This window comes from Prunus mume, linkage group LG5 (assembly GCF_029339155.1).
Source record: "Prunus mume cultivar Tortuosa linkage group LG5, ASM2933915v1, whole genome shotgun sequence".
NCBI classification, from domain to species: domain Eukaryota; kingdom Viridiplantae; phylum Streptophyta; class Magnoliopsida; order Rosales; family Rosaceae; genus Prunus; species Prunus mume.
Genome location: NC_142702.1, coordinates 24,635,196 through 24,651,288, shown reverse-complemented (window position 1 = coordinate 24,651,288; position 16,093 = coordinate 24,635,196). Strand labels below are relative to the sequence as shown.

The following is a 16,093-nucleotide window of genomic DNA, read 5'->3' as shown; positions in this document are numbered from 1 at the left end:
GATTTCTTTGATTTCATTTGATTTGTTAGCGGAGGCTCTCGTCGAGCCTGATTTCCAGTTTGATAGTAGTATGGCTAAAACCTCCAAACTCTCTCTATGTCTTCACATTTGAGCTGAGCACTCTGCGCACGCATACTTGTAGAAGTCTGGCATGCTACAACAGTCGCACTTCTCTTCTCTCCGATATAACTTGGGATTTAAGTCTAATCTTCTTCCAAAATTGAGAAAAGAAATATCACTAAATTACTAAATTAAAGGAAATTAAGAGAAAGTTAATCCTTCTTGTTACACTTTGAATTCTCGACTCCCGACATTGTGGCATGGGCATGCACGTCATGAATATTTATACCTGGTCCCGCCAAGAAAAAACGGAGAAAGGTAATAAAACCATCATTAATAGAGAGCTTCATGTACATTTAGACACTCTGGTTAAATATACAAACTTAAACAGAATGACAACTGCACAAAGTTTACAAAACTGTGAAAATCCATGAGTACAAAAATAACATCAAGAACGTAATTTCACTGCCATCACTGCAGGATTAGAAAAGTTCCGAACAAAAAGAAAACCTACGAAGAATTACAATCTCTGACAAAAAAAAGGGCAGATATGTCGACGGATGGAAATTTCAAGCAGATGCTGCTAGTAAATTCGGAAGGAAAAAAAGTCAAAATTTCCCGGCAGCATATAATTGCTTTCATCTCAAATAGCTGGGAGATGATGAAGTTGATAGTAATGTCATTACTTCAAAGAAATAGAAACCCTATCCAGTACTGGCCACCTTCTTTTGATGGACCTGGTCACTGTTTAGCTCGTCATTTTTGTCCATGGCCTTCCTCGCAAGCTCGTAGCCTGCAAAGTTCATGGCACCCAAGGGAGCGATCCAAAAAAACCTGGGTACCGCTCCTTTAAATAAGCCAAGAGGTCCCTCATGCCGGAGTATAGAGAAGGCTACCATTGACATTGATATAGGTCTACCCTGTGGAGCAGTCATCATTCTTGTTTTCATCACATCAAAGGGTGTGGTGACAACAGCTGCTAGCCCGCCGGATAAAGCCCCAACTGCAATTGTTTCCCAAGCTTCCAGATCCCGGCCTAAAAATTTCTGGGCAGCCTAAAACAGCAAAATAGACATTTAACGAAAACATATGAGCTATTATCACATTAATTATGGTCTAAATAAAATAAGTTTATTAAAAATAACTATATTATTGACATGAAGGCCACTATCTAGGAGTCAGACTACGAAATGTCTTCTGTCAAACAGATCGTCTTGGGCAGAAATTAGTAATTACAGATTTTTCACTTTAAACCCACATACAATGATCTATTTTCTTTTTAAAACTTGATAAGAAACGTGGCCCAACATTCTATGTCAAGTTTGCCTCTCCATAAATGAGGGAAAAAAAAAAGGATCTAATAGTGAAACAACACTTTATAACATAAAAGTCAAATCTTGAAACTAAGGGAATCAATACATAGCCATTAGCAATCAACGTTGCCACAAAGTACCATGGTTAGGGGCATGAGTTGTGCCTATTCAGTTTCAAATTCTTCTTTCCTGTGATGCATTTACAATTCTGCTAGGTAATTGTTATATATATAAAATATATATTTTTTTTAAAGACGAATATATTGTAGCTAAATATTGCCTGCTTTCGAAAAGAAAATTTTATACTTTTTTCATATCTTAGGCAGCAATTTAGGCAATATATTGGGCACATTATATCTTTAATTTCCCTCAATGACGCATACTTGCATTATATAAGCTTTTAAATTCCAAAACCTGAAGTTTTTATTTCTAATTTTATAAAACGTTGGCTATCTTTCTGGGATCAATAAAATTCTCTTCACAACACTAAAATGCAGAAAGTAGAGTCAGTTGATAAGAGAGAGTGTCGTTGGGGAGTGGGGTATACATTTTATGCCTAGAGAGAAAAATTGCATATAAAAATTTCATGCCTTTTTGGATTCAGCATATAGCCCCATGCCAGCGACATAAAATGGAACCTCCCGGCAAAGAGTGGCACCAGTCCCACGAAAGAAACCCTTAAGACCATCTTGGTTCCAAGTCCCCACAATAGCCTCCCCGACATTGTCAAAAAGGCCAGCCTGCAACCGCTGCTTTAACACCTCACAAGGAATTCGCACTGCTGTTCCCAAAAATGTGCTACAGAATGATGCTAGAGATTGAACCTATTAACAAGACAAAATATGATTTTATACTGTTCCAAAACAGCATTAACAAAAAAGAATCACAGATACATCAAACAGACCCATTGCCACCCATCTCAAACTCATACTTCCCTTCTTAAAACTACAACAGGCTTCAAATTCAAAGTTGTTTTGAATGTGCCTACCACATGTTTACAAGAGAGAATGGAGAGGGAAGGGTGGGAGCAAGCCAGCGAAGACATGAGAACCATTTTCAAAGCAGACCAAGGGTTTCAAAAGGATAGGGAGCTACTGGTTGAAGTTGCTCTAACAGCACCATAGTTTTCTTACTTTTTTTTTCTTTTAGGTAGAGAACACCATACAATGTACCTTAGTTGTACAATTTCCCATTTGAAGGAAAAAAAATAAAAAGTACAATACTCTTTTTTAAAAAACAGGATAGTTAATTAGGTGTGTGGAAAGGTACAAATTTGTTATAATTCTACGGAGAAAGAGTCCAGATGAAAGAATGAAAAGACAACATGAACCTGTATTCGCTTAAATAGATATCAATGTCATTTCTATGGCATGATGGATTCATGATGCTAGTCCCTAGCGAGAGTAGAAAAGAGGAGAGGAAGAGAGTAGTTACTCAGGCAGCACATGAAGATGCAAAACAGAAATGCAAGTGTGACAGAACAAAGAAAATAGAAACTAGCAATAGTAAAAGAACAATCATTACCTGTATATCGGGGAGCGTTGGAGCAAAGTTTATTAATACAAGTTTACTTGCCTCAAATATCCCAGTTCGCAGGCCGTGACTGTAATGTGAAGAGAACAAATAAGCCAGAAAAAAGAAGAAGAGAATTACTCAAAGTAAAGGCTAAAATTAACTACTTCATTTTTCTATTACTGGAAAGGGGCAAAAGAAAAACCTTGAAAACTGTCCAAGAATGGCAGGAATTGAGCCCCTGTATAACCCCTGCACTCCAATCTGTGGAAGCTTTGAAATAATTTCGGGGAATGTTAATGTTGATGCTTGGACACGAGTCTGTCAAACATAAAGAAAACTTGAGAATGTCTAAAAAGGATGCATTTTAAGACATAAGACCAAAGAGAAACATCACCAATTACAGAAAACTATTAACATTGACTACGTGAGTACAAATTCCTAAGCCAGGGAATTTGCCTTAATTGTGTCAACTGGGTGCAATAAAGAAGTGGAAAGTGCACAAGCAAGGCCCCCTGCTAATGCAGATCTTAGTACACTTCCAGCAGGTATTTCCACAGGTGGTGCAACAGCAACAACAGTGGCAGCTTCAAACCAGATACTCCTGTATGCATTATGAAGAAGTTACTGTCAGCTAGGAGTATCGTACTAGCTTGTGGACACTAGCCCTACTGAGAATTTTAAAAATATGCATACACAGATGTGATTTCTAAAGTGCAATTTATTCTGCATTACTCCTAATTCATTGAATAGTTCATTCTCCATAAATGTGCATCAATTACCAAAGAATAGAACTGTTAACATTTCAGACCAAGAAACGAAAGACAATAAAATAACGAAATAATTGAATCGAACTCCAGACTACACCTATACTATATCCAAGAGCCGACCACAGATTTAACCAAAGTTACCATGTTCTTGGTACATTTGGGTTCACTGTACCGATAGGAAAATGAAATACGCTCCAGTGCTGTGAATGCAGTATGTTGTATATTTAGTTCATTCACCATTTGGGTTCATGGCTTACTACTGTTGCTTGTGCACAACTTTAAGTAGACCTATCTATGCTTGCTTATAAAGGGACTGACTACAATGAGCAATTCATCTTACCGAGGATCATCTTGAAGTCGATCAGAAGGGAGCAACAGCATAAAATTCCTAAAATGGCCATAAGAAATAGATCCTTCTGTGTCGGCATTGAGAAATCGCATCATAGCAACAGCATTGTCTTCATTAGCTGGAAGTCCTGCATTTTTAAGTGATGCCAATACTTCACTTTTTTGCAGTGTTCCAGACTTGCTGAGGCATAGAGACGTATATGCACGTAGAATGGTTGGTTCCTTCTGTTCCATCAAAGATAAAAACTGTTTCCAGCCAAATGATTTTGAAAATATGTGACGTCTAGTACGGCGCATAAACTCGTGAGCATATCTCGTGGCAACTTTCGCTTTCTTATTGCAATTTCGAGATCTTCCAGAGTTACTTGGCCATCTCTGTCTCTATCTAGTTCTTCAAAGAATCTCCTTCCTAGATGCATTCATGGTGTAAAATGTGTTAATTATATAATTGTATAGACACAAAATTGAACAAGTTGGAAGTCATGATATAGCTTTTTTATTACAAATTCAATGAATATAAAGCTCATGAATTAGCATGAATAAACTTCTGTTTTGGAATCTTCCTTTTTTTCCTTTTTTACAGAAAGAAACAAAGCACCATCCATTTCCACAATACGTATCAGGTACCAAGCTACCTGAGACAACATACCTTCAGACTCTGTGTACCTAAAGAAATCTTGGACAGAGAATAGTTTCTTCTTGTCAGGATACTCTTTAGAAGGTCTCCCCAAATGAGGTACAAGCTCAATTAATTCAGTCAACGAAACAGTGGATAATGTGGATCTCAAACGCTCTACATTTGATAGAGGAATACTAAGAATATCACTAGCAAGCTTCTGTGGTGAACTGCCTGCCGATTCTGCCCTGTTTCTTGCAGTAACATCCTCATCACCCTCTTCGTTAACTGAAGAGGTTACCCCAACAACGCCCGATGGCACTCCTCCCACTCTCGCAAACTTCAAGTTTCCCAGAAATCCATTTACATCTGCTTTTCGACCTTCCAGCAAACCTGTAATCACCTTGAAATGATCAGTTTGGGAAGAAGAAGTCGGCTCTGGGGAAGTTTCACAAGTTTCTCGACCACTTTCTTGAACACCATGATCAAACTTCTGAAGATTCTGAGTTAGTTGATCAAAAACAAAACCTATGAGGCATTCTAGTGATACATGTTTTCCTTCGTTATGTGACACAACTTCATTCTGAATTGTTCTAGCATGCTGGCCCTTAGACTCCCTCTGCTTCAAGTCACCAGAAACCTTCGGCTTTTTGCAAGAACACGCTTTGTCCTCATCACTCGTTTTCTGGAGCCGCTTCTTACCCAATTTGAACGGACCCGGAAATGCCTGAACAAAACTGTTAGCTAACACAGACCAATTTACAGCAAACTGCAAACAATTCACACAAGACCCATCCTCCTTTGCACGCTCCTTCTCTGTCAACCCACACTTTGACACCTCAGGTCGATTTTCATTTCCAGAATTCTGGGAAAACTTCCCAAACAACGCCTTTATAGGAACCTTAGCAGACAACCCTTTCGTCCTCTCATCGCCGCCAACTGTGACACAATGACCAGCTTTCTTCTTCCCCCCAAAGATCTGAGCTTTACCATTCTTATCAACACCATCAAATTGATAAACCAAATCAACAGCATTTACTTTATTCTTAGGCCCTGCCCAGCAACACTCAAAGTCCTCGGCCGCTTTTCGAAAACTCAATTCCAGCGGCGAAAGCGCTTCCTTAACAAGTTGAATCGAATTGAAAAACGATTCAACCGGGTCATTTGCAGACAACATTACTAACAAAACTCAAGATTCTTTCAGTCCCAGATAACTATCAAGCTTCCAACAAAATCCACAGGAACCGTTACGCACAGAAACATACAAAACAAATTTTCTTCCACAAAATTAGCACAAATGGATTAAATTCATCATAGAAACAGCGTAGAGTAATAGAAATACACCACAGAACTGCGTGAACCGGGCGGGTGAGATCCGAATATGAAGGGGTGCACCGACTGTTGAATCCGAAACGACGAAAACCCTATGCGTCCATTATGGGCAGCTCAACTTCTGTTCAATCAGATTTAAATTTCTTCGCTTTTAGCGTCTCGTTATTTCTTCAGAGTACAAAGTGTCAGCCTTTGCATTTCAAATATGGATTCAAAGCCATGAGAGAGAGAAAGAGAGAGCATTTGTTTGGCAGATTGTGTTTGTGAAAGAGGCTTAGCCAAATTCAGAGAAAGATTGGATATTTTATTGGGTTTGGACAGGCTCTGTGTTTCATTTGTGACCGAGAGATTTGGGTGGGATTAGAGGAAGAAGAAGAGCAAAACAACCAGAAGTGAAGAACAAAGAGGCAGCTAAAGACCAGGCCTCTCTTTTTTTTATTTTTTTTATTTTTTTATTTTTTTATTTTTAATTATTTTGTTTTGCAATTTTCCTTTTTGTTTTAAAATTTTTGTACTGATCTTATTCTTCGGATAATGAATGCTGAATGGATAAAAAGCTGACGCAGGGACTCTGTAGGAGAGAGGATGACACATACACATTGGGCTCGTGGATTCCTAGTAATTCACAATTTAAAATCCTCCCAAAACCAATCAAATTTTTATCCATTTCTATATCAAATTTAGCCTCCCTTTTTTTTTTCTTTTTTTTTTTTGGTGTAATTAAGAAGCTAAACATTTTTCCCATTCCAATATCCAAAATAGTTATTGTAATTTTATCAACCAAATTCAGAATATGGATTTGCTTTGCTTGGGCATGTTGTTGTGGTGTATTAAATCTGTCCAACTTGCAATATGTGTTTATAAACACACAAAAAATAGAAACTTTTCTTTCAATTTTTCTTTTTATGGTCCTATATTGTTAATAGCAAGCTCAATTAAGTTCAATCCTACTGGTGGGATATGGCTAAGTTGGTTAGAGATTCGAAACTTTCAGGCGCATAATGATTATTTGTATAATCATATAAACTCGTTTTCCAATTGCTTATAATAATAATAAAAAGTCAATATTCATGATCTTTTATGGAGATGAGGCTCGAGTCAAGATTGAAATGACATAATTTGTCATAAATCCCAAAAGAGAATTCTGTTATGAAAATTTGTGCCTAGACGAAAGGTATATGAACAAAGAAGAGAATGTGTGTGCCATCCCATTATATGACATATGACCACATGATTTGTTTGTACATAAATAACCACTTCTAAGGTCCCATCCGGAGTTTTCACACGTAAATTATCAGTACATTTATTGAAACATCATAATTGGAGATTCCCAGCTGTCTGCCAATCCATATTTATTGAATATATAATCCTCTGAAAATAATGATTTTTATGTTGTTAATCATTGGTATTGGCTCCCTTGATCACAAGGCAAGATAACGACTAAAGTACCAACTGGCTACCGGCCATGTAGTAGGATTGTTGTATGCATTGAGGAAATTTGATGGTCAAGATGAAATCAGAACAGCTTTATATCTATATCCAAAAGATTTCAAATTGTATTGAAACTGCAAAAATGTGTTTAAAAAAACTTATATACACTTCAACATAAGGATGCCCTTATCAGTTTTTGAACAAAATTGAACATGCACAGACAGGTGTAATGGGATTCCTCTTACTCAAGATCATACATATTTGGACAAAAATAACTCAAGAGCAACCACTGCTTCCTATGAACTTAATGAAGGGGGAATTATTTTACTGTTTAGCACACGGCGTGAAGTCGAGGCATTTTAAATGCATCAAAATGCTGATCCACTGCCCTTTGTCTTTCCAAGCATCACATCTTTTGCTTCATTGATTTTGGATGCTAGGTAATGGCTACCGCCTGCATCAGGATGGTTTGCAACCATCACCTTTCTATGTGCTTCCTTGACCTTGTCTGCAGGTGCATTCTCCCTGTGAAACCATACAAAAGGATTATCTATTTTGCTTAAAAACAGAGAAGATAAGATGGTCAGAGCTTCACTCCTTATGATTTCAAGTTTTCCATCATTTTGGTTGAAACCAATTCAATATTCCTTTCATTTTCCTTGACTATGAATAAATAAACAGCGATAATAAGGCTAGGATAATATCCTACAATGTACATTTATTTATTTTTAAAAATCCTTCTTACCTGATACCCAGAATAAGAGCTGCTTCCCTCTTTGTCATTGTCTGCTGGAAACCACCTTCATAAAATTTCCGCATTCTAGGTTTTGGCGGTCGTGTCTTGAACGCATGCCAAGCCTGGATACCATATCTACCAGCAAGCGCAGTAGCAGCTACTGCAAGACCAGCCAGAAAAGGTGTAGCCTGATGCACATCTACAAGTTCATTAATTCAATAGAATTGTAATTTTTCATTTTAATTCTAAGGTATTTTTAAGTACACTAAACTCCTTTCTCAAGACCATTGCCCCATGTCATAAAAAAGGGGAATTTCCACCAGTTCTACTGAACATTATAACATGCACATGGTTCAATCCAGAAAGACACCATCAACTAATAGCCACACAAGGTGCCAAAGCATAGAACACATAACATCACTTGGACAATCAAAAGAAGGCTCCAACCAAAGAGGGTTTCAAACGATATATACGTGCACGACAGATATATTGAATCAAATGCATAAAGGGCATGACATCAATTGACAAAACAGCATCTGCCCTCTTAAAGCCAACTCCAAACATACGTAGAGCACACATAGGCTTCTAAAAAATCACGATCCCTCTAATTAGAGATGGAAAGTCCTAGAGACAATAACACCCAACCATGACCAGACCATGTGAAGGAATACATATGAAACTGTGGGCCTTTTATCAAGATGCAAACTGTCCCAATCTTGATTAGGAAACCCAAAGCAGCACTTCAAAACCATTGTTTCTATGATCAACGCCCCTACCTTCCATGTGGGGATGCATTTGTTTTGGTTGCATCTCAAATACATTTTCCAACATGCATGGGTGCAGAAAGACAAAGAACAATAATTACACTGGCAACAACAGCTCTTCAGTGTGAAATAAGGGGAATAACAGCAGCAAGTCAATAAACTGAGCCACATTTAGGATTTAGCACAAACCCTGCTGTACCAATCTACCAAGAAAAAGTTTCTATTTTTATTTCTAATTTAACTGAATCTCATAAATTTCAATAAAATTAAGTTCCAATGGAAACAAGCAAGAGCAAAAATTAAATCTTTGTGAACCCTAGTACCAAAATCACACTAAATTTGCTTTTGAGGCAGACATGAAGCGAAATAAAGCAAAAAAGGAGGTGGGGAAAAAGAGATTTTTCTCACCATTGCGTCGAAAGTATCGTGCCTGAGCTCAGAATTCGGGGTTTCATTCAGAACTTTCTCGGAGCTTTTGCCCTTAGCTTCTGAGTTGGGGAAAAGGCCTTGTGCTTTGCCCAACATGTTTCCTAATCTTAATTCTAATTCGTCCATTAATCTCCAGGAGCCTATCATATTGCGACGTGTAAGCATAACAGGCGAAGCACCTAAGTGACGGCCCACTGGAAACATTTGGGCCTCGGACTAGGCCCAGTGTCATCAAATCATTAATGATGCACCCAATAATATACACAGTTGAAATAACTTTATGTTGGGCCACTATATAATATTTTATTTAAAATATTTTTTATATATTATTTGTATTTAATAATATGTGAGAATTATATGAATCTATTGTGTATTATTGAAAATGTTGTAAAAAATACGTGTATTAAACATTAAAAAATTTGTATATACATGTCCAACACGAGATTTGAATATTTACGTTTTCAAAAATGTGAATTTTCCCAGGTTTTTAAGACGTATACAAATCATGGCTATACTATTTCTTTGAAAAAATTAGAAAAACCGAGTCTAGCCCAGCGGCTATACTATTTCTTTTATTAAAAAAATAGAAAAACCGATATCTCTTTAACAGAAACAGCAGTACAGCTTGCTGTCTGGTTCTTTTAAAAACGCGGTATAACCGTCCGGCTATACTATTTCTTTTGAAAAAACAGTGTATAGCCGGGCGACTATCTTATTTCTGTAAAAACAAATTTGAGAAAACCAAGTATAGCCGTGCGGCTATACGAATTCTTTCTAAAAAATTGAACGATGAGTATCGCCGTGCGGCTATACTATTTCCATGAAAAAATTCAAAAACCAAGTGTAGCCGAGCGACGATACGATTTCTTGAAAGAACAGAGTATAGCTGCGCGGCTATACTATTTCTTTAAAGAAAAATTAGGAAAACCGATATTTCTTTCAAAAAACAGAGCATACCGGGAGCCTATACTATTTCTTTATTAAAAAAATTAGACAAACCGATATTTGTTTAAAAGAAACATGGTATAGCCGCCCGGCTGTACAATTTGTTCCAAATAAACACGGCTATACTATTTCTTTAATAAAAAAAAAATTGTAAAAAAAAAAAAAAGGCAAACCGGCTAAACTATTTCTTCGAACAATATTCAAAAAATCTAGTAGCGCCCGGCGGCTATACTATTTCTTCGTGAAATATTAAAAAACAAAGTATAGCCGACCGGCTATACTATTTATAAAAGACACATAGTATGGCCGCGCGGCTATACCATTAAACCCGATATTTCTTGAAAAGAAACAGAGTATAGCCGCCGGGCTATACTATTTAGGTGAAGAAAATTTAAAAAACCGAGTATAGCCTCACGGGAATACTATTTAATAAAAAATTAAGAAATTCATGGTTATGTTGATGAATGTTAGACAAGTAGCAAGAAGAAAAGTTAGAAACAGATTAACTTTATCCACTGAAAAATGAAGCAACGATGAGTCAAAATACAAATGATTCATAAACAAGGTGCACTGAGTTTCCCTTGCAATCTCAAGAATCCAGGAACAAACTGAAATAGAGGAACCAAATGAGGAAAACAGAACCACAGCAATCTGCACACAGCTAAAGAAATCATATCTGTTACCATGAATCAACCTCCAGTCCAATCGTGCTAGGCTACTACATTATAAATAATAAGCCCTAACAGCCAAAGGTTACTGAGAAGAAGAAAAAAAAATGTTGACATTAATGATGAAGACAACTGAAACAGACATAAAATCACAAAACTAATTTTTGTTTTCTCCTTCCTCCACCCTCTAACAAAGCCCTGACCCATCTTTTATTCAATCTTCTTCACCTCAACATCTACCTAAGTACATTCGTGCTTTATTTTACATGCACACCTCACTAGGCTTATCACTACCTGTTGCCCCCTCCGTTGCTAACATTCTTTGCAAGCACGGCAGTGCCTTTAACAGAGCTAGTATCAACCCCAGGAGGACCTGAGTGCCTTCTTGGTCCAGCTGGAGAAGCAGGGTATGACAACCGCTTCTTTACAGAACTCACTGATCCCTTCTCTGATGGTGTCCCATTCTTGTCAAACTGGTTTGAGCTTGGGCTTGCCAACCGAGACCTGGCCTTTGTTGATTTTGTGGGTGTCATGTAACTGGGAACTGAAGGCGAGCTTGCCAGGCTCTCGTCATCTCTCACAGAGGACCCTGCAATGCTATGCCTCCTGTTGAAGCGCTCTGACTGGACGCTGAATGTACTCCTGGAGTCTTCATCTCCTCCCCAGCCATTTCCTCTTGGCGTTTTCCCGGTCACTGATGATGAAGATTGTGCCCTGGAGAAAGGAGTTGAAGGGGATTGGCGACTAGGAGGCCTGCTTGATTTTATGGCAGTAGGGGTCCTAGGGGAAGGCTTATTATCACGAAGTGTATAAGCTTTGGTGATTTCCCCAACGGACATGGAGGCATGGCTAGCTGCACTCCTCATGGAGGCCCTGTCATTGTAGTCTACTGTACTTCGGCTTTCCCACGGCCTTGCAGCCATCCATCGCTCTAACCAACTCCAACCCCAGTGGGGATTGCTGGGATCCATGAACGTAGGATGTTCAGATTTTGAAGAGTTCTTCCACATTTGCTGTTAAAGAGATATTATTATCCGGTCAGTTTAAGGTTGAAGTTTGATTCAATATACTAACAATAATAGTGAGATATCAAATAGATTTTAACTTAGAACTCCCTACTAGTCACTTAGGGACATCACAACAAAATCTTAAATCATATTTCAAAAATTGCCAACAATAGACCTCCTGTAATCCTTTAACAAATTGCAAAAGGGAAAACCAGGCTACCTGGTGAGAGAATGAATAAGCCAAAGCCCTTTCTCTTCTTATAGCAGCTTCTTGTTTGCTTTGTAGCTTTGCCTCAACCTGCTCCTTAGATTGGGTGCTATCATTCCATTCTTCTCCCATCTGTCACAAGTTTATTATATATAAAAAAAACAAAGATTAAAGCCCGACTAGGATAGTATGGTGATTACAAAATGTAGAGATATCTAAGTCTTCACGTTTGTGTGATGAGAGAGAGATTTCTACTAATCTAAATCTAGAGGGTGAAATAAATTGGAAATTAAGCTCAGAGAACAGTGCATGGAAGCAAAACCAAATATTCCTCCATATAATTTCTGCTAAATGTAAAAACAAACAACTGAACGATACAAAAATTCCAGTGAAGTTCGTTGTGAAACTATGGCCCTTCAAACCAATTTTTTTTACATTTTGGAGAAAAGATAGTTAAATTTTTGCTTCTTTTAGAATCTTTTTTAAAGTTAACGTGAAATTGGATCCAGATGAAAACTTTAATAATCTTCTCTTCTTTTTTTAATAAAAAGTTTTCTGGCGAATTTCACCAGAACATTGCAACTCAGATGCCCACAAATGGCAGAGCAAATACAAGCAAATTGTGGAATTGACCAACAAGAAAAACAAAGCGAATGAAAGGATGAAAATAGATGAACAAACCACAACCATCACAATTGTACAGGAGCACACATAGACAGCTTAAATAAACATAATATAAAGTTTATAAACTTACAGAAGCTTTGAATTTCTCAAGCTCTTTCTCTTGTTTGTGTTGGAGCTGTCGCTGAAGTGCCTGATTCTCCTCAGACATTCTAATTCTCCTTGCACGAATCTGAGACTGCACACGAGCAAGAGTCTGCATGCATCTTAGTGTGGTAGTTGCTTGCCGTTTAACAGATTGGCCCTCTATCAATGATTTCAACCTCACCAACCCCCTCAAAGCACGCAATGCCCTTCTTGCCTGAAAATCACAAATTACATAAACGCTCATTTAACACATACAGCTCATAGCTCAATAATGGATATGTTGAAGTTATGAGAGTAGATTGTTATTTATTGCTTTGCCAAAACAGAATAACTTTTGTACATGCTGTCAACATTCAGTTATAATATAGAAGTTGACCTTGAAATGTTATCACTAAAGTTGACAAATAAATGCAAGCATATTTATCAAAAGAGGCAAATCAGTTAGCACAAGCCCTGTGCTATTGAATGCCAAATCCCTAATCTTGTTCAAGTTGAACCGACACCAAAATTCAACTGATTCAATTCAATAGAACCAGATATGAAAGGCTCATTTCCCAAAAAATTAAGTAATAATCATAAGTAGATTGTTCCTTGTATAAAAAATAAGTAAATTGTTCCAAAAAATCTAAGTTCTTCTCCATAACAAGAACAAAAGGTTTACTTCTAAAAAGTTAAGGACATGAATCAATTAGGATTACAGAATAATATAGCAAAATAAGACCTACCAAGTGCCCTCGGAATGCCGTCTGAATCTTGACAGCTGCTACCTCCTGAAGCGACTTTCCTGAGTAATGGGGCGCAGGCACAGCAGTAAGACGAACCACCTCTGCAGCAGCCTGAGCGGCAGCAACAGCAGCCTCTGCAGCCACAGCAGTGGCAAGTGCCACAGAGTAAACATGCTTGCTCTGTGCATTCTCAGCCTCAGCTAATTTGACATCTTGTTTTGGAGGCAGAGTAGGAAGAGGAGGGGCAGGGGTCGTGTCAGGGACAGGGATAACCAACGCACTTTCTTCGTACTGAAGAAACCACATCCTCATTCTTTTGCTTCCCAAACCATTTTTTCTTTGACTTGCGTGTTTTCTAGAATTAACTTAAAATTATTTTGAATTAGAAACTCATAATAATCTTCAATATTGGATGATGTAAGTTCAATTGAAACATGCAAACCTGATCTTTCTTTTCCTTTGAATCAGCGATGAGGGCTTTCTTCACTGCAGAAAACCAACTCCCTTTCCTCCCCATTTCCTAGCAAAGCATGCTGCCAAAACAAGTTATGAAATTTGGCACCTAGGCAATATTAATAAACAAGGAAAGTTATGAAATTTATCAAATGTACTGGAAATTCAAAGGGTCAATGAACCGGGAAAGTTGAAAGTCAAAGTTCAAACTACACAAACAAGGAATGGAAATAACCACGAATTCGGTATAGCTCAACCATCAAATTATGACTTTTTGGAAGGAAATTTATATCTTAAATATAGATAGATCTAATTCAACGCCCAATAAACACAATCAATAACCCCCTAATTTGAAAGGGTAAAATAACGGAAAAAACTAAATAAATAAAAAACTGCCAACACAACAAATAAAGATACAAACTTTCAGTGATTCATTAATGCAAACAATAAATGGCGCCAGACCCAGATGAAAAAATTGCAGATCTTCACAAAAACCAGAGAACCCAGATCAAAATATTATACTTGCAGCAACTTATAGGCATTAGGCACACTGAGAGAGAGAGAGAGAGAGAGAGAGAGAGAGATGACAGCAGAAGCCACAAGTTTAGGACCATGTACTGGACAAATGTATCAGAAAAATACAGGCCAAAACAAAACGACACACACACTTACCTCTGCTTGAAAATTCCCAGATCTCTGTGAGTTTTTGGGAACTCCCCCTCCCCTTGAAAAAAAAAACACAAAATACCCAAAGGGGTTTTTTAAGGAGGCTTTTGTGAATAAAAGGGAGAGAGAGAAAGAGAAGAGGAGAGGGGACCAGATCTTGTTGAAGAAAGCTTCAACGTTCGAAAACAGAACAAGCTTACCAGAGTAGGGGTGAGAATGGGGGGTTAAGGGAAAGCTCAAGGGCCTACAGACTGGGGTTTCTATTTTAGCAAGAAACAAAAACAATTTAGACAACAACAACAACCTCGCTGTCTTTGTCCTTCTGTTTTACTTTTTCAAAGTACCAGTACCGGTAGTAGTTATTTTTTTGGACAGCCATCATCTGATCTGCTGCAACAGGAACCACAGCAATTCTCTGCTTCCTCCAAACACGGCATACCTCACAAATCTAAAAACAGGAAGAAACAAAAAGGTTCCTTCTTTTTCAAGCAATCAAATTCAAAGCACTGATAATAACAATTTGGTATCAAGTATATAACTTGCATATCAAGTATAAAACTTTCTTTAGTGGTGCAAACATAAAATCTCATTTAGCAATGATGGCTGTAGCCACGACTAACTTCTGCAGTCTTTAGTTGTATATAAGAAGGTGATTAGGTGTCTGAAGAAACCCTACATTATCCACTGTAGCTAAAGTGTACAGAAAGGCTTGGCCCCATTATCCCATTTTAGCTAATCTCAACATATATTCTTGTGAGGCCACCACACATAATTTTAAAGAGAGGGGCTTGAATTTGGTGGCAACATTGATGGTGTCACATGCCAATTGCCTCATTTGCACGTGAATGATATTAAATTGTAGGCTCATAGATGATCAGAGGAAATACTTGCCTGCGGAAACTTGTATACATATTCTTCTCCTTATTGGTCATGTAAGCAATTAGAGTAAGGCTTATGTTAGGTGACACGGTGCGGTTTAGATCAGTTTAATACTCAAATCCCTTTTTTTTTTGTTCCTTAGTTAGCCCATTCTAGAGCATACTAACATTGTAAAGTCATATTCTTTTTTAATTTCTACAGTTCTAACGTCTTAAACTTTATCAATTCTAGAGAATAATCAAAACCAAAAACGAAGCAAGTAAATACAAGTTGATTCTCGTTTGATTTTGAATCGGATGGTTCGAACTTATGCACATAATGGACCTTTTCTCAACATTGACATGATAAGTGATGAAGTTTTATCCTTACCTTTGTCAATTATTAAGTATGGATTTGGAGTGCACGTTGAGTAATCTTCACTCTGTCACAGGTGCTCATGCAATCATGTTAGTCAATTGTGACT

At 37.6% G+C, this 16,093-nt stretch overlaps 3 protein-coding genes across 3 annotated transcripts; all 3 read right to left on the bottom strand.

Moving 5' to 3' along the window:
• Nucleotides 1–366: 366 nt before the first annotated feature.
• Nucleotides 367–6,401, bottom strand: SAMTL (mitochondrial substrate carrier family protein). Its single transcript, XM_008235143.2, is given in 8 exon segments — nt 367–1,115; nt 1,964–2,197; nt 2,898–2,976; nt 3,091–3,206; nt 3,345–3,489; nt 3,996–4,320; nt 4,323–4,412; nt 4,653–6,401. Coding segments are annotated over 8 exon segments (2,484 nt in total). The 5' UTR covers nt 5,797–6,401; the 3' UTR covers nt 367–764.
• Nucleotides 6,402–7,485: 1,084 nt separating this feature from the next.
• LOC103332403 (mitochondrial import inner membrane translocase subunit TIM14-1) lies at nt 7,486–9,427 on the bottom strand. The gene is made up of 3 exons (XM_008235142.3): nt 9,291–9,427; nt 8,128–8,306; nt 7,486–7,907 (listed from the first exon to the last, which is right to left on the bottom strand). Exons 1-3 carry the CDS (start codon nt 9,405–9,407, stop codon nt 7,751–7,753), a joined length of 453 nt encoding a protein of 150 aa, XP_008233364.2. The 5' UTR covers nt 9,408–9,427; the 3' UTR covers nt 7,486–7,750.
• Nucleotides 9,428–10,918: 1,491 nt separating this feature from the next.
• Nucleotides 10,919–14,953, bottom strand: IQD3 (IQ-domain 3). Its single transcript, XM_008235141.3, is given in 7 exon segments — nt 10,919–11,937; nt 12,152–12,271; nt 12,894–13,121; nt 13,633–13,920; nt 13,922–13,987; nt 14,075–14,165; nt 14,758–14,953. Coding segments are annotated over 6 exon segments (1,500 nt in total). The 5' UTR covers nt 14,150–14,165; nt 14,758–14,953; the 3' UTR covers nt 10,919–11,214.
• Nucleotides 14,954–16,093: the final 1,140 nt, after the last annotated feature.